We start from the raw sequence: 25,317 nt of genomic DNA, 5'->3' as shown, positions 1-25,317 counted from the left end.
CTGTCTAGCTGTCTGTTCGTTTTACTGAAAACAATTTTTCAAAAATACTACTCCTCCTACATTTTTGCTGCCTGATGCAAAGTTTTAAATCCAAGTGCTACTTTTCTTCTCGTTATACGACGTACAGACCAGTAGAGCTACAGTCTCATCAGAGACTTCTGGTAACCTTACTGCTGCAGGAATAATTCAGTTATGTCTCTGTTTTGTTCAGCTGGGGCGCAAAGCTGCAGCCAACTAACGACTTGTACCTCTGCCTTAACAACTGCAATAGGAGGAGCTGGCCAAGACATAAGCAAATTATGCAGGTAGATAATTTTATTTTTAAAATCATTAACTAAACAAGACGTGTTTGTGAAACACTGATGCCCCTGTATGGCAGCTCATGGCGAGGATTAAATTTTCTAAACTGTATCTTGCCAAAATACAAAGGTCAACGTCCCAGTTAGGGTCACATGATCAAATTATCTGTACCAATAGAAAGGTCTTGTTATAATGAACACTCAATAATTTAAATTCGCCTTAATCCAAGGATGCTTTGCACCAAGTTTGGTTAAAATTGGCCCAGTGGATCTTGAGAAGTTGAAAATGTGAAAAGTTTACAGACGGACGAACAGACAGACAGACAGACGGACGGACAACGGGTGATCAGAAAAGTTCACTTGAGCTATCAGCTCAGGTGAGCTAAAAACTGTAAAGTTTGTTTATGCTTGAAACATCTTCCCTTCTTGAACAATCGTAATAAATCTAAATATTATTTGTCACTTGAAATACAAAAACTGTAAAATTTAATTAAAAATGTGGCCTGTTAAACTAATTCAGTTTACTTATAATATTTAAACATGGATAAAATAATCATACCAGTGCTACAAAAGGGAAGGGTTTATTGTTTTACCCTTGTGCGTCTGTTTGAGTCAATGTGTCTATCTGAAACAAATTTTCTTCGCAATTTTCTCAGCAACAACTCATTGCCAATACTTAGAATCAGAAATTTTAGCATCCTTTGTTATATGGTATTTTTTTGTACGACTCTGATGTCGAATTTATGTTTATTAGTGCGTATGTCCGTACCAAATTTCAGTCGCAGCTTTGAAATGTGTCAGTATAATATTCGCTGTAAACGTTGGTGTTTCCTAAATACTCCTTTTTCTCTACCTTCACGACACTTTAATTCTGCTAAAAAAATCCTATGCATGTATGTAGTTGTTTTATTTTTTATAAAATATTTGTTTCTCTAATGCAGTGCGTATAACACTTACCTGGATTGTTTGAATAAGGCTGCATCGGCCTGTGGTGTGGATATCAGCGCTACTGTACAAACAGCCAAAACCTCCTTGTCGCAGTACGGATGTAAGTAATGAAAAACTATCTCTTTATAATACCCAACATCCTTTCAGTTACATTTGATGGAGCTTTTTATGTTGCTTCAAAGACGGGTAAAACTCAGATTCATTAAATCATTAAGGAAATAATTGTTTACAATGAAAAAATGTAAACATATTTAAGGGTAAATTGTATGAATCCGACGAAACAAAATAAATTTATTTCATGATAATGTAATTAGTAGTTTATTTTTTGCATTATTTCCGTAAATACTCTACACTTTTGACAGGATACAGGTATATATTTGATTATTGCTATCACAAAAAAACACTATAAAAACCATCGATTATAATTTTGTTGTTCTACTTTTTACAGACCTGTTTACTCTTACGATTTCGCCGTATTTTTTACGGATTTTTAGTCTAAAATACGTCTCACGTTTTGCCATTATGAAAATACGGGAATCAGAAATAAGTTAGTTTGAAATTTAACAGTTAGTTTTCGTTATGATCTGATGTAGATTTAATCTATTTATCGCTAAATAAGAGAAAGATTTCAAAACACATAAGCGATGTCAGGTTACCAAAACGCTGTGGTATTATTAAATGACAAAGACCTTGTTGTTAAACCATGTTTTTGTAATCAGAAAAGCAGTTTTTCTATTTTAATATATGTAAAATTGATGGAAAATGAAATCTTACTGGCAATTGCCAAATCTCACGGACAAATCTAAAGTAAAATACTGAGAGACAACGTTATGGGTAAACAGGTCTGTTTTTATCAGGTTCCACTTCTTGAGGTGGTTCCACTCCAGGCGCTAGTTCCAGTTCCACTCCAGGCAGTAGTTCCACTCAAGGAGGTAGTTCCACATCCGGTGGTGGTTCCATGATGACGCTCCTCAGCTGGCTGTCTTTAACACTCGGAGTTTTCCTTCAACAACTCTTTTGAAAAAATTAGTCCAAGCATTTGAAAAAAAAACGTATAAAAGATTACACCAAACATAAGATTTCCACGTTTTTTTTGGATTCAGTAAAATTTACTATTTCAATTTATTTAAAACACAAACAAAATAATTTTTTTCCCATGAACTTTTACTTAAATATGATTGCTGTTTATCTTTAATGATTATATATTTATCTCATTTTTTCTCGATATATACTGTTATTGTAGTCACTAAAAATATCTTTCTAGAAAATGAATTATTTAGTTATTATATTTCTTCTTCTTTATTCTTTATTGTGCGAAGACAAAGATTTAATCTTTTTTCTTTAAATTTTATCGGCGATCATGTTGTTCTCAGACCTGTTTACCAGTATTATTGTCAATTTTAGTTTGACTTGTCAGTAAGATTTGGCATTTGTCAGTCAGACGTAAAGCTGAACACGACTCGCAAATGGGCATACGCCATTTTCGATAGCATTATTTACGATACTTCAACACTAGGGTATACTCGTCGCATTCGTTACACCTAACTGCTTAATTGTCACGAGTATCGGCGTGGAATGGCGACCCGTGTTCGTGCTGGTTATCTTGCATAACCTTTGCTTACAAACTATTGCAGTTATGTGTATGTGTGTTGTGTGTATACTGTACTGACCTGTACAACTATAATTGTAAACTTATTTGGTACTGTAAATCACTTTTTATTCGCGAGAACTTTATTTTCGCGTAATTACGCGAGACAGTGTGCTCGCGAAAATTAAATTCTCGCGTATAAAAGTATTCCTTAACATTATATAAAACAATAACCACAATGCGTGAAAGTTTTGTCTCGCTAATCAAGAGTCAATGACTATCTCGCGAAAATAAGGTGTCGCGAAAATTTAGTGATCTACAGTATCTTATTTTCCTGCATTAGACGAAGTATTACGTTATTATTGTTGCTACCGAGTCCTGTACATCATACGTCCGTCTACACCGGTGTCGACTGATTACAATGAACAGTGACTAAGTCCTTGCCTTTATATACGGGTTTCCAGAGTGGCGAGAATCGGGAGCAAAAATGGCAGACACATTCCATTTACGAATCGTGTTCGGCTTTAACTTTCCATTTTACACAAGTTAAACAAAGATTACTAAATAACAAATACATTTTCTGATTAGCATTCATTTCAAACATTTTTAAAACCAATGTTTATCACTTATATATTTGATTGAGTGCTCAACTCCCTCTCATGAATTATTAACTCATATGGAGACTCCACCACTTGCTGGTGTAGAGCTACAAATTTTGTCCTGATTTCGGCACTTGCGGCCATTAAGCAGAGGGGATCTTTTTGGTATTGGTCAGCACCTACTGCAACACGGGTTTATATGGTCTCATTCGAACGGCTCCGCTCCGCCCATTCTTCATTACAAAGATTTCTATTACAATGTTATATGATCTTTCTGTCTTAGGACAGAACCACAGCCAGTCAAATGTAAAAAAAAGATAATAAACACCTCCAACGGTTGTATAATATCATGTCTAAATTGACTGATCAGTGTATATAATATATCGAACACACAATAAATATCGAACATGCGCGATTTCAGAATGAACTTTTACCCATTCAGGTTAGCATAGAATTATAGTAAATTTAAAGGGATACCTGTATATTGAAGATATTTAAAGCTGAACACGATTCGTAAAAGGAATCTGTCCGCCATTTTTGTTCCCGATTCTCGCTACTCTGCAAACCCGTATATAAAGGGCGCAGGACTTAGACACTGTTTAGCGTAATCAGTCGACACCGGTGTAGACGGACGTATGCTATACAGGACTCGGTAGCGAGAATAATAACGTAATACTTCGTCTAATGCAGCAAAGTAAGATACCAAATAAATTTACAATTATAGTTGTACAGTTCAGTGCAGTATACAAACAACACAGATACACATAACTGCAATAAAATGTAAACAAAGGTAATGCAAGATAACCAGCACGAACTCGGGTCGCCATTCCACGCCGATGCCCGTGACAATAAAGCAGTCAGGTGTAACGAATGCGACGAGTATACCCTAGAGTTGATGTATTGTAGATATGATATCAAAAATGGCGTATGCCTATTTACGAGTCGTGTTCAGCTTTAAGCTTCAATCCTTGTAACAAGAATCTTAATGCCCGATTTTTATCTTAAAATAATTTGTGTTTAGATGACTAGGACCTGGTCGACAGGAGTGAACACAGGTCAAGTGTCATATACGATTATATTGTATTTTTTTGTATGTACCGAAATGTGAAAAAATGGAATTAAGAATGGCGACAAAAGACAACAGTAGAAATAAAAAAAAGGCTAGTAAGGTTCACGAAATTAAATTCAATTGTAAAAAGCACATGGATTTTGGAATATTTCTTTTATGATAAATCAAAGAAGGATATGGAGATAACGAACAATATTTAATATCAAAGTCCATAAAACAAACATGGACTTTGAACATCAGAAATGGGATCAGGTGCCATGGAGGAGTGAGCATCCCCTGCTTACCAGCACACCCGCCGTGTGCTCCTTGTCAATATCAGGTAATACCGGAAAAATCCGTTGTCAATTCAGTGTATAAATAATAGACTAACAATTAGTATGAAAAACGTCACTCAGCATTTGACCCAATGATAAATTGAATATGCTGACAAGGTCACTGTATCGACCGTAAAACTTAAGAAATGATGACTTTAAACGAGTCTGCTGATATTCTTTTTTTAATCAACTTGTTTGTCAATAATTTACCTCGTTTTAGAAATTTTTCATACGTAGAGCATGCTCTTGCGTATCGAATCAACTGAGATATATACTCCGTATGCAGGTGATGAAGGTACGTATATTGCTGCATAAGTAATAATAATAATAATAATAATAATAATTCTTTATTTAAAGAAGGTAACCCGATTAGTGCACGCACTATTCTTCCCCGGGGCCTTCTTTAGACAAAATATCAACATACATACATACATATATATAAATATACAAAATCAATGAATAATCATAAACTATTTCTACATTGTTTTACAAATTTTTTGACTTGATGCTTGAAAGCATTGAGTGTTTCAGACATTCTTATATGTACAGGTAAATTATTCCATAAGATAGCACCAGAGTATTGAAAGGAGTTCTCAAAGAGTTTACATTTATGAGATGGTACACAGAGGTCTAAATTAGATTCAGATCGAAGATTGTATCGATTATTACACTGGAAGTCAAACATACTATTTAGATAAGTAGGGTGAGAGTTGAACAATGATTTATATAACAAAACATATTTATTTACAATAAGTTGCTCATACACTGTGAGCCAATCTAGTTTCTCAAAGAGAGGTTGTGAGGGCGCATCATGAGGAGCATCTAAAATACATCTTGCAGCTCGTTTTTGAAGTTTATATACTCTGTCAAGATTTGAGTGAGATGTATTACCCCAAACAGTTAAACAATAATCAATTGAAGGCATAATATATGCATTGTAAAACAGCTTGCGTGTTTGAATAGGGAGAAACTTTTTAATTCTACGGAGGGCAGAAATTTTACGTGACAGTGTTTTACAAACATGGTCAATGTGTACATTGTATTGTAAAGAATTATCTAAATAAACTCCAAGAATTTTTTCATTTGATACAAAATCAAGTTTTCTGTTAGATACAAACAGATTAATTTCATGCTCAGAAAAATTTGATCTCTTTTGATGCGTACCAACTAACATGCATTTAGTTTTTGTAGCATTTAGAACCATTTGATTTTGAGAACACCATTTTTCTATAAAAGCTATATCCGTTGATAATGTATCTACAATAGTTTGAGAATCTTTACTTGATGCATGTAAAGTGGCATCATCTGCAAATAAGTCTAATTTGGATTTTGTAATACATAAGGGAAGATCATTAATGTAAAATAAAAACAGAAGAGGACCTAGAATAGATCCCTGTGGAACTCCCGCTGTGACTTGCTGATAAGATGAATGTTTGTTGGACAGATGTACACTTTGAAGTCTTTCACTTAAATATGATCTGAACCATTGTAAAGTTATTGCGTCAAAGTTATAACATTGTAGTTTTTTAAGTAGAATATCATGATTGACAAGGTCAAAAGATTTACTGAAATCAAGAAAAACAGTACCAATAAGTTTACCTTGGTCCATTTCATTTAACCATTCATCTGTAATTTTTGTAAGGGCTGTTTGGCATGAATTCTTCTGTGTCTCAACAGTGGGACGAGAATATGATGAAATTTCAGATAAAATTAACTCACTGGTACCTAGGTTACATTCTAAAATTAATTTGATCAAGCATTCATGTATTATCTGCTTTTTATTTGCCTATGTACACTTTCTTATCATTTTCCTCGGAAAGATGGATAACTCTAAGAATTATGCATTTTTAAACATTCATAAAAAAGCTCAATTTCACCCGATTTGAGAAATGATTGCTGATATGGAATCAGTGGTTCATACTTTAAACAATGGACATGAAAAACTGACAATTTTTTGACTTCTTAAAAATCATTGGGCATTGCTACTATAGTCAACTTCCCTTACTTAACAAAACAAAAATCCAAAACAAATATGGTATGTACTTAACAATTTAGCCTCTAAATCTAATAATTATATTCCAGCTGCACTTGCTAAAAATAATTATATCACAGAGGACACACAAGAAATAGTAGAAATGTTTAATTCTCATTTTTCAAATATTTCTACAGAACTTCTTTCAGGCATAAGAAAGGAGGAAATTGACTTGACAGATCTTTTAGATTTTGTTCAGTCTAAATTGGGAGCAGACAAGTTTTCTATCCCACTCATAAATCATGATGAAGTACTAGCTTTACTCAATAAACTAGATATTAGTAAATCTTCAGGTGTTGATACCATCGGGCCACGTTTATTGAAACTTACTTCACAGATAATACATAAACCTGTGACCCATATTATAAATACTAGTATCAAAAATGGCATTTTTCCCGGTAGTTTTAAACTTGCAAAAGTTACCCCAGTCTATAAAAAAGGAAACAGATTAGATCCAAATAATTATAGGCCTATTTCTATTTTACCAACCTTATCAAAAGTTATTGAAAAACATGTGGCAAAATATATACGATCTCTTTTTTCGGATTTTGATCTTATAGTAGACTCTCAATCAGGCTTCAGAGAACTACATATATGGCACTGTATGTAAAATGCAAGAATTGTCTTTCTTAAATTGTTTTCCTTATTTATACAGAGAAGCTCATGTGTCATTGTGCGTATGCTGTGTTGTCATTTTAAGTAATAAACTTATCAATAAAAGTCAAATTATGATTATACATCAAGTTTTTATTTGACTTTCACTGCTTTCTTTACCAAAGTAAGTCAGTCTCGAAATTTAACCTCGTTCACATTGAGATGAACCCTATTTTCGTTTTGGCACACGAAATAGCCTTTGAACGAAATTTAATTAATAGAATGCTTCAGCTGTTTCAGGACATAGTTCAAATACAAGAATATAAAATCGTATCACCTTGACAATGAAGTAAACAAAGCGTCAGACGTTCAAGTCACATTGTTTACATTTTTCTACACACGTGTTGGCTGCCATATTTGATATGAACGAGCCGAATTCGCTCCAATAGGCCTTGGAAAATTTGTGTGGCGAACAAGAACGGTTGAATACTTGCCTGCATTTGTAGTGGTATAAAAGAGGAAGCTACTCTACTAATGCATATTTTGACACTTTACTTGTCCGTATTGAAAAAAAGATAATTTTTAATTTTTCAATTCATTTTTATAACGACTTATAGCCCCATAATTTAAACTTTCAGGATAAAAATGTTAAATATTGATCTGTTTACTTTACTAAGTAAAATATGACTGTTAAAACACTCCCTTCCGGCCATTCAAGTAAAACTTGCAAGACTGCCCTAAACAACAATTGCTGCTTAATTTCTACGATACAATAGGTTCATTAATATCGAGATCTCAGCGAAGGAATTATTCTTTGACATTTTTAAGGTAAGTCCGTACTTTCAGAATTTTCTGTCAAACTGTTTATTTTTCGATTTGAAAATCTTAAATAAGTCATAATCTAACTAAAACACCCACAAAAAACATATCTTTGCAGGTTACTTTTCATGCAACATGTCTCGGCGTATATACTTCTAAAATTCAACAGCCAAAATTCAACATATAGAAGTATAATATCATATTTTATTTAGCTATGTACCAAATCACATCCAATTATTGTTATAACTTAGGAAAATCATAAATATTCATTTGTCAAGAAAATATTTGAAATTTCTTTTTGAAAACACTAAAAAATTTATGTTGATTCTGTCAAAATCTTTCAGCGAAAAAGCTCAAAATATCTTTATTTTAAATATTCCTCAAAATCTTATATGTTTATATGCTATTTTTTCTTTACAATTATTTAGAATTATATCTAAGGTTAGCAAAAAAACATACTTTATTATGGTTGACCAGAAAAATTTTACAAAACAGCCTTTTGAACACCTATACCCCCATTTTTGGAATATCCATTTTTTCAATCATTCTTCGCAAAACTTATAAAAAAGTAAATTTAAAAAGATGATATAGGCTAAAAATTAAAGATAAATAGATCTCAAATTAGTTTGTTAAAAAGAAAATTAAAAAGCTTTAGGTCCATAAAGGAAATTAAGAATTCTCTGTCTGTGTATGTACTAAATTACATATAGATCCTATGGACAGAGTGCAAAGTGGTTTTTCCTATAAATAATGTACATTAAATGCTTTGTGTGCACAATGACACTATAATAAACAAATATATACTTGCTACATTATTTTCAATCATCAAAAAAGATTTTATTTCAATAGACAAGGATAATCAAAATTTTATATTGGTGTGTAAAATTAAAACCGGATCCGTAAAAGTGTGGACCTGCCTTAAATGCCCGTTTTTCAGATAATTAGGTCGACTTTTCTCTAACTTAGAGCAGTGTAGTCACCCTTGAACTTCCAGTACAAGGATTGTCCTTAATGCATATGATACGTAAGACCCTGCTGTGGCGAAATGTAGTGAAATTTCGCATCAGCAGCTCTCCATCACCTTTACATTGAAATTTTCCAGCTAGAGCAATGGGAATGCGTACATAAGCCATTTTCAAGTAGCCTTAGCATTGTTTCGGGAAAAGAAAGTAGCGTTTATTTTTTGAAATATTGCTGCATTACTTATGATGAACGATAAAAAACCCTTAAAACTCCATAATATTGCCAAATGTTTTGTTAAACATGCATTTTTTTTATTTCTGTTAAGCAGACTAAAACTTGACTTCCGGTCTTGGTATGGAAATCGTTCAAACGTTAATTAACTGATGTTCACCAAATTGAAGATATTCATAATTTTAAGATACAGAATTCTTTACTTTACATAATTATTTCCCCCTAAAATAGGATGTTGCGTTTCCTTTGCGTGTCAGTATATCTAAAAGTCGAGTTGAAGGCCTCAACAAGTGTTTTCTTCTTTTCACGAATAAGATTTTGCTTCATATCAATATAGAAATAGGTCTGCTAATAACAGAGTGTGATTAGAACCCATGCTAATTCAAATATATTGTTGGAATACCTGGTCTCCAAAAACCACATAGATATTTCAATCAGAAACTTAAGCATCTCTTTGATGTCAATTTCAAAGTAATTGTGCAGAATGTGTTTTAATGAAATAATTTTGCAAATGACCAATGACGAGATAAGTAAATTTACGAGTTCCATTTTTATTTTTTAAAAAAAAGGCAGCTGTCAATGACATCTAAAAAGCCAGGACTATAATTTATTAAACCAATTCAGACACGCCTACGGTATACATATGTCGAGAGAACCAATTAATTTCAGAAATAGAGGTATCCTCTACCATGAAGAATCAATTCTTCGCGAGAAATTAAACAAATTTGATTGGCTGAATAAGTACGTTATGTTCTAAACATGATTAGGGGAAATAGGGTTATGTAAGGTTAAATGTAAATCTGGTTCGAAAGAGCTCATAAATCAATCAGTAAGAAGATACCGTGAAGTTGTCGTAGTAAATACATGCTTTACAGACACATAATCAGTCCTGACAAAACAGACGATTAAAAAAATCAATCAAATTCTTTAATATAGAAAAATACAAGAGATAAATGCTTGAAAAGTATTCATGTCATTTGAGAAAAGATTAAAATTAAATTTAACTATCGTTTGGAATTCATAAAAATCATTATCGTACCGCAGTAGTTACAGCGCTTGGCTATATAGTTGCAGATGAAAATATCTTACGTCGCGGGTTTTTAAATCATTCTTCAGCTAGGGAAGATCGTGAATGCATTTACCGTATATGTCATCATTTTCATTCCTGTGTGTTTATATGAAGACCGGAGAAGACGATATATTGTGCATTGAATGTCCACATGTGATAGCTTCTGAATGGGAATCTCCGTGGCGTCCGAAATTACTCTTGTCAGAGGAATTTTTTCTGAAATCTAAAGGTATGTGTTCACTCACAATTTCACGAGATGGCCAAATGTTTATTTCTCTCAACTCAAAATACAGAAAGTCAATCCAAGTCACAATAATTTTAGAAACTGTTGTCTCTGAAATACTGAAATAAAAGCTAAGTTCCCTATATCCTCTTTGCCTTGGCGTAATTTTATCAATGTAAGAAAAAAGTTCATCCTTGGATGATAATAAGCTACTCTTATAGCTTAAGTTATCAACAGCTGGGCCCAAAAAGTAAAAGAAAACAAAGTGTTCATAGTCATTAAATGATATTTAATATTTCACTTTCTTTGGTTCTTGTTTTCTCAGCAACTACTCATCGTAAAAGCTTGAAATTTTAATACAATCTTCTCTGAGGCATGCCATATGGTGGGATACATTTTTTGTTAAATCTGATGTCAACTTCCTGTTTATTGTCCGTTGCATGCATAAATTTTCGTCACAGTTTTCTCAGCAACTACTCATCGTAGATGCTTGAAATTTTAACACAATCTTCGCTGAGGCATGCCATACGGTGGGATACATTTTTGGTCAAATCCGATGTCAACTTCCTGTTTGCCTGAGCGTGTGTCTGTTTTATACAAAACAAGTATTCGTCGCAGTTTTCTCAGCAACTACTCATCGGAGATGCTTGAAATTTTTACAAAATCTTCCCTAAGGTATGTCATATTGTGGAATAAATTTTTATTCAAATCCAGTGTCAACTTCCTGTTTGTCTGGGAGTCTGTTTCATACATAACAAATTTTCGTCAGTTTTCTCATTAACTATTCATGGGAGATGCTTGAAATTTTTGTATACTCTTCCTTGAGGCAAGCAATATGGTGGGATTAGTTTTGATGTGAATCTAATGTCAACTTCATATCTTTCTGTTCAACTACCTGTAATTGAACTGTTGTTTATATTAACATGATAAAGTTTATTTACATTAAAGCGGGGGTATTACTAGTGAGTATTGGCACACAGATTTTTTGTCTATTATGACATCATATCTAGTTAGTTCAGAGAAGTTATTACAGTTTGATCAGTTTGATATTTTACGGGCAGACATATTCTAGTTGCGCATGTATAATTTGTTGTGTTACGTCTACTTATAGCAATTTTATCAAAGTTGTGACTTTACTTTTGGATTAACCCTCGTAAATATTTTCTTTTTTCTGATATGCAGAGTTGACAGATGTAAAATACGACATTAAGAATTTAAAATCGTTGTGCCATTGGTTATATATTTTGAATAGATAGTATGCACTGATCAATACATTAAAAAGAAAATCCTTGACATGATTCCCATGTTATTAAGCCCAGTCCTCTCTCTAGAGCATTTGGAAAATAGCGCTGCGTAATTTCAGAATAAAAAAGGATCGTCAATTACTTTCCCGTTTTATCCATAGTATGATTTCATTTCAAGTTGCTTTGATTCTTAAACGATATTGTCTGATGTCTCAATCAAACTCCCATACATTAAAGGTTACATATTCTAAACGATATCAGTTGAATTCATAACTGGTTTCAATCGAATTCAACCACATTTTCCCCAGTCTTAACGATAGTAGCTTAAGATGTAAGAATAATAAACAATAACACATTGCTTCAAAATTGTGCAGTAAAAATTTATGGCGCATGAAGAGTTTAAAGTCGGACATAATTCTTTGCAAGAAGCTATGGTACACCTGGTCTCCGAACCGCGCAATAAAATAAAAAAAATGACAAGAGTACTTAACGGGAATGGAACAATTGAGTTTAACCCCTTACATGGCAAATGCGCATTTCTACGCATCTGACTTAAAAAACAAGTATAGTGTGAAAAACATTCATAACTTCGTTAATACTGGAAATATCGGAATAAATCTTGCACCGTTGGAAAGAGGAAATAAATACATTAAAATAATGTACAGAAAATATTTATACCCCCGCTCCGAAGGAGAGGAGGGTATACTGTTTTACCCTTGTGTGTCTGTCCGTGTGTCTGTGTGTCCGTCCGAAACAAATTTTCGTCACAGTTTTCTCAGCAGCTACTCATTGTAGATGCTTGAAATTTTAACACAATCTTCTCTGAGGCATGCCATATGTTGGGATACATTTTCGCTCAAATCGGATATCAACTTCCTGTTTGTCTGTGCGTCTGTCCGTTTCATACATCACACATTTTCGTCGCAGTTTTCTCAGCAACTACTCATCGTAGATGCTTGAAATTTTAATACAATCTTCTCTGAGGCATGCCATATGGTGGGATACATTTTCTCTCAAATCGGATATCAACTTCCTGTTTGTGGGTCTGTCCGTTTCATACATAACAAATTTTCGTCACAGTTTTCTCAGCAACTACTCATCGTAGATGCTTGAAATTTTAACACAATCTTCTCTGAGGCATGCCATATGGTGGGATACATTTTCGCTTAAATCCGATGACAACTTCCTGTTTGTCTGTGGGTCTGTCTGTTTCATACATAACAAATTTTCGTCACAGTTTTCTCTGCAACTACTCGTTGTAGATGCTTGAAATTTTAACAAAATCTTCTCTGAGGTGTGCCATATCTTGGGAAACATTTTTTTTTCAAATTGGATATCAACTTCCTGTTTGTCTGTGCATCTGTCTGTTTTACACATAACAAATTTTCGTCGCAGTTCTCTCATCAGCTATTTATAGCGGATGCTTGAAATTTTATTACACCCTTTGTTAAGGCATGCCATATAAGGTGGGATTAATTTTGATATGAATCTAATGCCAACTTCATATTTTTCTGTGCATCTGCCTGTAATTGAACTTGTGTATATATATTAACATGATAGTGCTTATTTTACATCAGAGCGGGGGTATTACTAGTGAGCATTGGCTCACAGATTTCTTGTTTTATTGGTTTTACCAGTCTTTTGCTAGCTTGAGTAAAACTTTGCGCACTATTTGAGCGATTTTGCCATTATCGAAATCAATGCGAGGGTAACACATAATATGTAAAAATGCTACATGTAAATTCTGATGTTTACATCCCAACCCTAACCAATCCCTCCAAAATACTTAAAATTGTGTGTACAAAAAACTTACAACATGTTCATAATTTTCAACACAACAATAAAATATTGTTTTAAAACATGTATATTCAACTAAGCAAAAAACTAGAATGAAACTCATTATTTAATAAATGGAAATTCCAGCATGATTTTAGTGTATTTCGTTGTCATGGCAATAAAATTTTTATAATCATTTTCAGAAACAACACAATACCCGCTTTCAGAATAAATATACATTGGTATATACAAAAATTACAAGAAATGCCCTTAAAAATGCATTGAAATCTTAATATCAATTTGTCTAGAAATGCTTAAAATCTTTGCCATGGAAGGGTTAAATGTCATGCGTGTTGAAATGAGTTAAAATAAAGTACAAACAAATTAGATGCTTTGATGACATTTGACGTAAGGAATTAAACTACATATTCCAACTTTTTGAAAACCATGTAGGATTAAGGTTTTTTGTAGGAATTGGTGGAATTTTTATGCAAACATACTATTCAAATATATAATTACTGTATGAACAGTGATTGAAGAACGCATGTTGTAATAAAGGACAGGTAGATTAGCTTTTTAAATTATTAATCAGACATTTTACAAATATTTGATGGGAAAATTGGAGATTTTTAAGTGATTTGATAAATAAATAATAACATAATGTTTGCATAAGTAATTTAAAGGGGTATTTACCCTTGCTTATTTCCAATTCAAAAACAAACAAAAGGTAGAAAAAATCTTGTGGGAATAGATAATAACGTTGTGCTAAAAATCAGCTGTAAAATCTGACATTCACTGTCAGGATTGTTTATGCACTTCATCTAGTAGTTAGGATATGTAAATCGGCTCTATTTGAAATATTTCCTTCAGTAATGTTTGAAAAAAAAAATAATTTCTGTCTTGAATTTATCAAATTCTGAAATAATTAGAATTAATAAAATAATATATTCTTTTCTTCTTATTATTAACTCTCATGAAGAGTTCATGAAACAAACATAAGTGAATTACATATAACTATACCCTTTTTTGTCTTAAATATGTATAATTCATTTGTGTGTGAAAGGTTAAAAACACAGGTTAGATGTAAGTGGCTTATTGTTATAAAACACGATCTATTAGTATAAATGAAAACTTCTACTTGAAAGTGGAACATGTTTTTAAATATGAGAAAATTTTGAGAAACTGACATCCAAACAAAAGTATAAACATTTTACGTAATTCAAAATGAAAGGAGATCAATGACGTGAATTACACACAGGAATTTAGATCACCTTGCAATAACCTTATTGTCTGGACACAAACATCTTGAAATAAGGAATTGGCTTACTTGGGTATAAGAAAAAAAACTGTAGATTGACTAAATGTATGTGGTTAGCCCGCACGCAAGGCCCTATATAATATATAATGCAATGCTCTCCTTATTAGACATTTTGATATTTATTTCTTTGGAAAGATATTTTTTTCTAAAATGGAAGAATGATGGAAACGAGAAGCTTCTTCTCACACAGATGTAAAAACTCTGATTTTATTGAGATTTTATTGAGAGATGTAAAAAAGTTTTCCTAGTGAGTCTAAATCAGTTTACAAAATCAAAACAGATGCAATTTATAAGTTTAATTAAAAATCAATTGAAATATCAGATAATGCTAAAATTCGGGGGGAATTCCTTTTTTTTACGTATAAGAAAGATTTCTGCAACACTCAGACATTTCCTTATATGGGCTTTTTCCTTATAACTCTTAAATCTGAATTCATACAAACAATACTAAGGAAATATCTAATCAAAAATTGTATTAAATTTCTAAACCAAGGGGAAACCAAATCAAGAACCAATCAAAATGCATCCTATAATCAAGGTATAAAAGGAATGCAACTTCCATACACCAAAACGTTTTGTTTCTTTACATTGCCTTGAGAAGAAATTGCTGTCTATACAGGTAAATCCCCCGTTCTCTTTTTTAATTGTTTTTTTATGCTTTTAATGTGTATGATAACATTATTGAAGAGTGTGTTTTTATTTCTTTTTTTCGGTAAGGGTAAGGAAATTTACATATCGTGTTTTGTTACATATATTGTCTTATCTTGGTGTGTTCTTTTCCATCTTTCTGAAAAAAAAAATTGAAAAATTAGAAAATATCTATTTTCAATTCATCGCATTCCAAAGACATTTACCATATTGAAGTAGACTTGCAGCATTGATATGAACGTTATTTTCCTACCATCAGTTTATTTAAAGTGTAACAATATCTGAATTACCTTATGCCATTTTATGATGAAAATATATGCCTTACATTTTTCCTCCTCCCCTTCCTAATTAAAAGAAATACAATCATAATCTTTTTGTTAATTTTTAATTCAAGACAACCTCTAAATATGGGTCGGTAGGTAGGTTGATATTTTTTCCAACATATTTGCAGACGGGATAAAAGGAACGAAAAGAAAAACAAATTCGTGTAGTGCAATGAATTGATTGAATATTGTTTCATGCCGATTTGGCAATTTTTAGCCAGGTTTCTGCGGACTATTAGTTTAGATAATCGGTTTTTGAAAATTAGTCGGTCTGGACAGCACAATTTTTAAAGATGGCCTACTAAAGAGTTTTCAAGAACTAATTCTCTATTAAAATGCATTTCCTTTTAAAAAAAAACTTCCATACTGCATTCATTTCGATTTGTATCTGGCGTCTCCATATGAGTGAAAAATTCTCGAGAGGGACGTTAACTAATATACAATTAATTAATCGATTTGTATCTGATAAAAATTTTCAATTACTTCTTTTACTCTCAATTTTTCGTGCATATCGGTGAAGCAAAAGGTATTATCGTAGTTCTCTACACAAACGAAGTAAAGCAGGAGAGGGAACCAGACTGGCCTGTTTGTTTACATTCAGCGGTACCAGATTAATTCTGATTCTGACAAAATCGGACCGTGGTATTAGGATTGAAAAACTCACTGTCAGTGTCTTATCATTTATATTGATAGTTTTAAAATATTTTTTTCATCAGAATATAAACATGATTCATGTAAGAAATCCATTCTACTCTGTAAATGAGCCCGGCTCTCTGTACTTCTGAGTACTTTGATTTTTAATCTACGATGAAACCAGTTTAAACGGTGAGTTACTAAAAATGTGAAATGGCATTAACATCGCGTTTAACGTCGAAGTGTTTAAGTCGACATCTACATTTTTTTGGTAAACGCCAATAAAGTTAGCTGTTTATTTCAACATAATTAAATTAGTGCAAATTGTAACGGGGACCGTTAGTCCGTTACAGATGTTCCCCAAACGCTCCACATGTCCCTTTTCGTGCCTTATTCCTCTAAGGCCTTTTATAAATATGCAAAATATCCAAGGATTTCATTTAAGAATATAAAAGTTACAATGATTTCAACTATCAAAAAAATATCGTTTAACATTTTGCATGCGCACACAAGTACATGTACATGCATATGCAAGATGATTATGGCATGTTGGTGAAGCGATTAACATATCTTTCTATCCCGCGAGTCAAAGAAAAAAAACATATCTAAAGTTACCATTTTACAAGCATATGTAATTTTTAAATATATCGATTCACATTTTATTTCTCTACTGATTTTAACCTCGGGCTCAAAGTTGGTATATTCCGACGACAAGGCAGGGTTAAAGTCGACTAAGGGTATCAAGCCGATAGCTAACCAATCAAAATGAACCTATTCAATAGTAGTTCCATACAAGGAATAGGGATTTTCCTTTCTGTTCAGAATTTTTTTTATATTTCCTCTCAGGTCATTTTGACAACTCTGGTACCTGTGCCTAGTAAATATTATATACTTTGTAAACAAATATATGAACGTTTTTGCCCGGAACTATTCATTTTTTCCAATGCATAGGAGGCTACTTTCTGGGGTTTACAAATGATGTTTAAAAAGACATTCGTGTCAGCTATTGTGACCAATATTGTTTAACACCTTGTTAATATTTTTATCATGAATGCAAATACCTGATTATTTTACGAAGGAGCGTACATGTATATTGATTTTTAATATACCGAAAATCGCTATTTCTGGGGATTGCGTAATTCTAAAAAAAAATTCAAATAAACTTCAAAGTTAAAATAAACAAAGGATGCTTGGTATTAAAATATTATTTCAAATCAGTAGAATTGAATGCTATTAACGACACCTGAATAAATAGGCTATAAAAGGCTTACATACCAACTTTGTTCATCTGCACTTTAATTTTAGACACGACAGGATTGGAATTTTCCCGTATAAATATAGCTGCAGATCTGTAGCGTTATGGTTTTATATATTTGTCTTTGACCATAACGCTACAGATCCCGTAGTGCAAAAAAGGTGCAATTTACGGCGCAATATTTTTTTGGGTTAAATTTTTTGGTTGTTTTAAATTTTTATGTTGCCACTAATGAATTCGATTCAAAACATTATATAAAAATTAAGTGCCAAAATGTTTGAGGGAGTCGATGAACAAACAATTTATTTACAGATTACTGGCGCTCTCACTTGAAGAAAACAAAGACCATGCGTGATTTCGCCACCTTAACACTGGTCTGCTGCCTGATTTCAGTCATTGTCATCAAACACGGTAAGTCAGATTACAGAGTATAAGCAATTAACATCGGTAAAAAATAATCAGTGATATAGTGTCGTTTTTGAACGTTAGGGAAGGTAACCTGCTGAAAGCGGGGCAACTTATGTGAAAGAAATTAACAATAAAAGACATTACTGTGCAAATAAGAACATCCTATATTGTACTTCGGGAGCTCCATTGAAATATATGGAGATAACAAACAGTATGCTAGCCGAAAAGTTCATTAAACAGTACAAAATTAGAGCAGAGCAAACGCAGACCTAAAATACATCAGAGGTCGGTTCAGGTGCCATGGAGGAGTGAACATCTCCTGCCGACCGGTCAAACCCGCCGTGTGCTCCTTGCCATGATCGGAGGAAAAAAATTTCTTAGACTGACCAAATATTTAACTTTATAGTTGTACCATCATCAGAAAACATGATTCAACTTTGCTGCGACCTTCTTAGACTGACCAAATATTTAACTTTATAGTTGTACCATCATCAGAAAACATGATTCAACTTTGCTGCGACCTATTTTAGACAGGTGGGGACCAGCCTTCAATGAATATTCTCTACGTTTATAACAAAAGTTGTGATGTTGAAATTTGTTTTCACTGTCACTCGGTAAAGTCTAATTTAAAACCTGACATGTAGTAAAATGTAAGGTAGAAAAAGATAGGAACAGGCCTTAGACAATCCATTTTTAAATCACCTGAGTATATTGCTATCTGTTCTCGTACGTCGTCGTACATCATTCATAAACTTTTGAACATTTTTAGCTTCTTCTCTGGAACCACTGAACCAATTTCAACTAAGTTTGGTATACAGACTCTATAGGAGGAGGGGAACAAAAATTGTGAATTTCATGGTCCCTGCCCCACTGTGGGGTGGGGCCAAAACCACTAAAATTAATGCAATCTTTAAAAATCTTCTTCTATACTCATGTACGTCAAGCAGTCAAACAGTTGGCATGATTGTAATCAGCATTGCTTTTGTAAAGCCAAAATTGTGAAATTCATGGTCCCTGGATCGGAGGTTCTGGTGTTAGGGTAAGGCTATATAGATCATATTGTAAAAGTACATTATTTCTTTCAAATTCTCCTCTGCTCCTGGGTATTAAACAAAAGAACCAAGAACGTAGTTAAGATAAACAAAAGTGCCTCTTCGAAAATTGTGAACTTTATAGCCCCTGAGTTAGGTGTTCTGGTGTAAGGGCGGGGCTCTATTGATTATATAGTAAACAAGAGGCCCATGGGCCTTATAGGTCACCTGAATATCATGTAACAACTTTCCAGCGATTGTATTTGGTTCGTGTTTTAATCCAAAAGCCATGAAATTCACAAATTTTGAAAGAGGCACCATTGCTTATCAAAGGGCAGATTTCAAAGCATTAATTTATTTTTAGTCAAAGTACCCCCTGTTACCCCTGACCCAGCGGTCCTGAAAATATCTATTTTGGAAGAGGCCCCTTTCTTCATTATAAGGCCAGCATTTTTTTATGTTTAGGTTTAGTTATGAACATGAGAATAAAAAAGTCCCGAGGGAGAAGGAAATAAAAAAAAAATTTGATAAATCAATTATTAACATTTGTACATTCTTTCTTTATGCTATTCTAATAGGCTCCTTACCACTGGACACATAATGCTTACAAATAGGAAAGTAGAACATTTAATTGCTTTCATCATCTGCCAGTTTGGGCCAGTTATATAAATTTTGTGATGTTGATCAAAATATATTTTAAAAAATCAATTCTTTAAAACTCTTTCATTATATCTTCATTTTTTGAATATGTGTTAGGTGATTGTGTAGACATTGTTCTAAAATTTACTTGATGCCTAAAATTATAATTCCTATCACAAAACAGACAGGGAGTATTGGGGAGTAGGGTGAACATTTTTTCAATTAAGTGTAAAATAATTTTTCTGGCTGATACAAATGATACTACATGCCTGTATATATTTGTATATTCTTGCATTTTAATAGCTGGATTTTTTTTTATTTCTTAAGGTTATTGTTAATTTCTTCCTCAAATGGACTTAACTTCTCCCATAGTTTTATTCATTACATCTGATGCATAAACAACCCTTTTCTGAAGAATGATGCTTAGACTGTAAGCTATAACAGAGACCTAAACAATGTCGCTGGCAATATGCAATAGCTAAATGTACCACGGGCATTTTAAAGCCTGGGGGAGGAAAATAATTTACAGAGATACTTTTGAAACGAATACATAATTATCTCACCAGCATGTCATTGTGCAACAAAGTCGTCAGCATTTTATTTGTCCTTTGAACGGGTGAAACGTTTTGAATGGCACTCGTATCGATGAATTTTACACTAAACCAAGCTATCTTCTCAGATCTAGCTTTATTTACCCGCCGTTTCATCTTAAAACCGGAAGTGCGAGTTCGTAAATTTGAAATCTCGATCCCGACTCAAATTTGACATCGGAAAGAAAATTTTTTATTTTTCTCTGAAAATTCAAAACCTTGAGCAGAGGGTTTGTAAAACTAAAAATAAAATAAATCCTGGCCTTAAATATGTAATTAGATCATTAGTATATCAACAAGGAGCAAAGGATAAGATGTTCAAAGAACTCATGCATTTCACTATATAATCATTAGAGCCCCACCCTAAAACAAGAACCCCTGACCATGTGGCCATAAAATTCACAATTTTGGTAGAGGCACTCTTGCTCATCATAACTATGTAATTAGTTAGTTTATTTAATACCCAGGAGCAGAGAAGAAGATTTTCAAAGAATTCATGTATTTTCACTATATAATCAATAGAGCCCCGCCCTAACACCAGAAACCCCTGACCCTGGGGCCATAAAATTCACAATTTTGGTAGAGGCACTCTTGCTCATCATAAAAATATGTACTTAGTTGGTTTATTTAATACCCAGGAGCAGAGAAGAAGATTTTCAAAGAAATAATGCATTTTCACTATATACTTATTTAGCCCCGCCCTAGCACTAGAACCCCTAACTCCAGGGCCATGAATTTCACAATTTTGGTAGAGGACTCATTGCTGATTACAATCATGCAAACAGTTTGACTGCTTGATGTCCAGGAGTAAAGAAGAAGATTTTTAAAGATTGCATTAATTTTAGTGGTTTTGGCCCCACCCCTCAGGCCCCAGGGGGGCAGGGATCATGAAATTCACAATTTTAGTTCCCCTTCACCCATAGATGCTTTGTGCCAAATTTGGTTGAAATTGGTTCAGTCTTTGCAGAGAAGAAGCTGAAAATGTTCAAATGTTAACGCACGACGGACGACGACGGACGAAAACAGATAGCAATAGGTCACCTGAGTTTACTCAGGTGACCTAAAAATGCATTAATTCTTCAAAATCTTCTCTGATCCTGGGTATTATAAACTAACTTAGTATATAGTTATGAGCAAGAGTACTTCAACCAAATTTGTGAATTTCATGCCCCCTGGGTCAGGGGTTTTGGTGAAAGGAGGTACTTTTTGATTATATAGTGAAAATACATTAATTCTTTAAAATCTTTTCCTTTGCTCCTCGGTATTAAAGAAACTAACTAAGTATATAGTAATGATAAGCAAGAGTTCATCTTCCGAAATTGTGAATTTATGGCACTGACCTAGGTTGGGGAATGTGGTCTTAGGGCGGGGCTCTATTGATTACATAGTGAAAATACACAGATTCTTTAAAAATATTCTTCACTGCTCCTGGGTATTAAACCAATGAACTATGAACACAGTTATTATGATGAAGGATGACTCTTCCAAAATTGGCAATTTCATGGCCCCTGGGTCAGGTGTTCTGGTGTTAACAGGCACGTAGCATCGTTTTTGAAAGTGGGGGGGCCAACCTGATAAAAAAAATTTTTTATTTACCTAAAAAAAAATTTGACAAGCAAAAAAAAAAAAAAAAAAAAGGAAAATTGAAACTTACCCAAACTCGAAAATCTTATTTCGTGGGGGGGGGGGGGGGGGGGGGTGTAGTGGCCAACTTTTTTTCAAGTCGAACTTCCTTTCACTTCCAATTTTTTCCTATATTTCTTGCTTTGTATATACTGTCATAAAAAGTGGGGGGGGGGGGAGCAACCATCTTTTCAATAGACATTTTCTATAGTAAAAGTAATGTTAGGGAAAAAAGTCGGGGGGCCAGGCCCCCCCTGGCCCCCCCCGGATACTACGTGCCTGGTTAAGACGGGTCTCTAATGATTATATGCTGAAAATGCATGAATTCTTTGAAAATATTTTCCTTCGCTCCTGGGTATCATGCCAATGATCTAAGTATATATATTTATGATGAAGAAAGGTGCATTTAGCAAAATGGTTAATTCCATGCCCCCTGGGTCTGAGGTATCGGGGGTGGGGTAACATAGCCTGAAATTAAAATATTGCTTTGAAATCTGTTCTTTGGTATTGACAAACCATTTATTGTAAAATAAATTTAATGATAAAATTTCCAAAATTTTGAAACATGTGGCCCCAGGGTCAATGGTTCCTATAGGGTGAGGTGCACAACTGGTTATAATGTGGAAATGCATTTTCTCTTTTTACTCTGATCTAATCTGATTAAGTAACTAGAGTAAGCATGCTAAGTGTATAATTATGATACGCAGTGGTGCCTCTTTCAAAATTGTGAATTTCATTGCCTCTTGTTTAAAACACAAATGAAATTCAATCGTTTGAAAGTTTTTACATGATACTCAGGTGACCTATAAGGCCCGTGGGCCTCTTGTTTAAATAAATGTTTGTTCCAAAGTATCAAACAAGAAGGAAAAGACAATATGCACATATGAATTTAAACTAATGCTGCAGGAATAACTCAGTTATATCTTTTTTATTAAGCTGAGGCGCAGAGCTGTAGCCAGCTAACGACTTGTACCTCCGCCATAACCACTGCTTTACAAGGAGCTGGCCAGGACACAAGCAAACTATGCAGGTAGATGATTTTATTTCTAATGTTAAATAACAGAAGATGTGTTTGTGAAACACTGATGCCCCTGTATGGCAGCTTAATACGAGGGTTAAATTTTCTCAAATGCATGTCAAACTACAAAGGTCAAGGTCCCAGAGGTTCATATGGTCAACTGTTTCTGTACCAATGGAAAGGTCTTGTCATAATGAACACTCATGTCAAATATTAAAGCCTTACCCTTGACAGTGCAATAGTTATGGGCTATGTTAAAGTTGACAACATACAGAAAAACAAACACTATTTAAAGTTAAATTCATGGAATGATGATGCAAATGAAAAATTGATTGGAATATTTGTGGAATATATTTTACTGTAAATAATACGAAAATAAATCACTTCAGTAAAAAAGGGTTTTTTGATGTTTACAAATTCTTCCATTATGCAACAATCCTAATAAATCAAATCATTATTTGTCACTTGAAATACAATAATTGTAAAACTTCAATGAAAAAATAAAAATTTATCCTGTAACACTTATTCAGTTTACTGATAAAATTTAAACATGGATTAAATTATTATACTAGTGCTACAAAGGGGAAGGGGTCTATTGTTTTACCTTTTTGCATCTATTTGTATCCTTGCATCCATCCAAAACAAATTTTCTTTTTAATTTTCTCAGCAACCACTCATTGCAAATATTTGAAATGTTAGCATTCTTTTCCACATGGTGTTTTTTTTTACGACTCTGATGTCGAATTCATGTTTATCCGAGCGTCTATCTGTACCAAGTTTCAGTTGCAGTTTTCTCTGCAAGTTATCAATACAAATTCTTGAAATTATAACGTACTCTATGTTCAGCAGACCTGTTTACTCTTACGATTTCGCCGTATTTTTTACGGATTTTTAGTCTAAAATACGTCTCACGTTTTGCCATTATGAAAATACGGGAATCAGAAATAAGTTAGTTTGAAATTTAACAGTTAGTTTTCGTTATGATCTGATGTAGATTTAATCTATTTATCGCTAAATAAGAGAAAGATTTCAAAACACATAAGCGATGTCAGGTTACCAAAACGCTGTGGTATTATTAAATGACAAAGACCTTGTTGTTAAACCATGTTTTTGTAATCAGAAAAGCAGTTTTTCTATTTTAATATATGTAAAATTGATGGAAAATGAAATCTTACTGGCAATTGCCAAATCTCACGGACAAATCTAAAGTAAAATACTGAGAGACAACGTTATGGGTAAACAGGTCTGGTTCAGGCTGTCATATGGCCAGAGCGTACTGAATATACCCAGCCATGCCAAATGAAGGTAATAAAAATAAAGTGTGATTTACCCTTATATTATTTCTCTCATTGTTATTGGTCACTTCATTATCTTTAATTGAAATATGTTGCTTTAAACGCTGATGTTTCCTTTAAATGTATATTCCATTTGCTCTAGCTTCCCATACAAAAGAGACAGACAATATCATTTTGCTTACAAATCTTATAGTGAGTTGTTTTATTATATAGATCTGTTTTTTGTATTGCAGTGCCTACAATACTTACCTGAACTGTTTAAATCAGGCCGCCTCTGACTGTGGTGTTGATATCAGCGCCACTGTAAAAACCACCAAAAACTCCTTGTCGCAGTACGGATGTAAGTAATCCAAAATATATCTCTAAGCACCCCCCTCCCAAGTTACATATGATCGATCTTTTAATGTTGACGTGTTTACCTCAGATTGATTCATGAAATCATTACAGAAAAAATTGTGTACGTTGAAAACAATCATATAAGAGTGTAAATTGCATAAAACCCACTCAACAACACATGTACATAGCAATGTATGCATGATTAATAGTTCTATTTTTGTAAATAGTCCACTCTTTTGACAAAATATATATGTGATAATTGCTATACTGTTTAAACTATCAATAATATTTCTGTTGTTCTACTTTTTACCAGGTTCCACTTCCGGTGGTAGTTCCGCTTCCGGCGGTGGTTCCATGATGACGCTCCTCAGCTGGTTGTCTTTAACACTCGGAGTTTTCCTTAATAAACTCCTTTGAATAAATGCCCATGAA

General features: G+C 33.4%; 1 protein-coding gene across 1 annotated transcript in view; it reads left to right on the top strand.

Moving 5' to 3' along the window:
- The window catches only part of LOC134271098 (uncharacterized), a 33,055-nt gene extending 7,738 nt beyond the window's left edge, over positions 1-25,317 (top strand). The window contains exons 3-5 of the mRNA XM_062753351.1: positions 23,173-23,266; positions 24,783-24,889; positions 25,199-25,317. Of these exons, the coding sequence (XP_062609335.1) occupies positions 23,173-23,266; positions 24,783-24,889; positions 25,199-25,302 (305 nt within the window). The 3' untranslated portion in view covers positions 25,303-25,317. The remainder of the gene's footprint in view (positions 1-23,172; positions 23,267-24,782; positions 24,890-25,198) is intronic.

The sequence above is a fragment of the Saccostrea cucullata genome, unplaced genomic scaffold (assembly GCF_032062105.1).
Source record: "Saccostrea cucullata isolate Sc308-1 unplaced genomic scaffold, CSIRO_AGI_Scuc_v1 ctg2679, whole genome shotgun sequence".
Lineage (NCBI taxonomy): Eukaryota > Metazoa > Mollusca > Bivalvia > Ostreida > Ostreidae > Saccostrea > Saccostrea cuccullata.
Note: the sequence above shows the minus strand (reverse complement) of the source record. Positions and strands in the feature narration are given on the sequence as shown.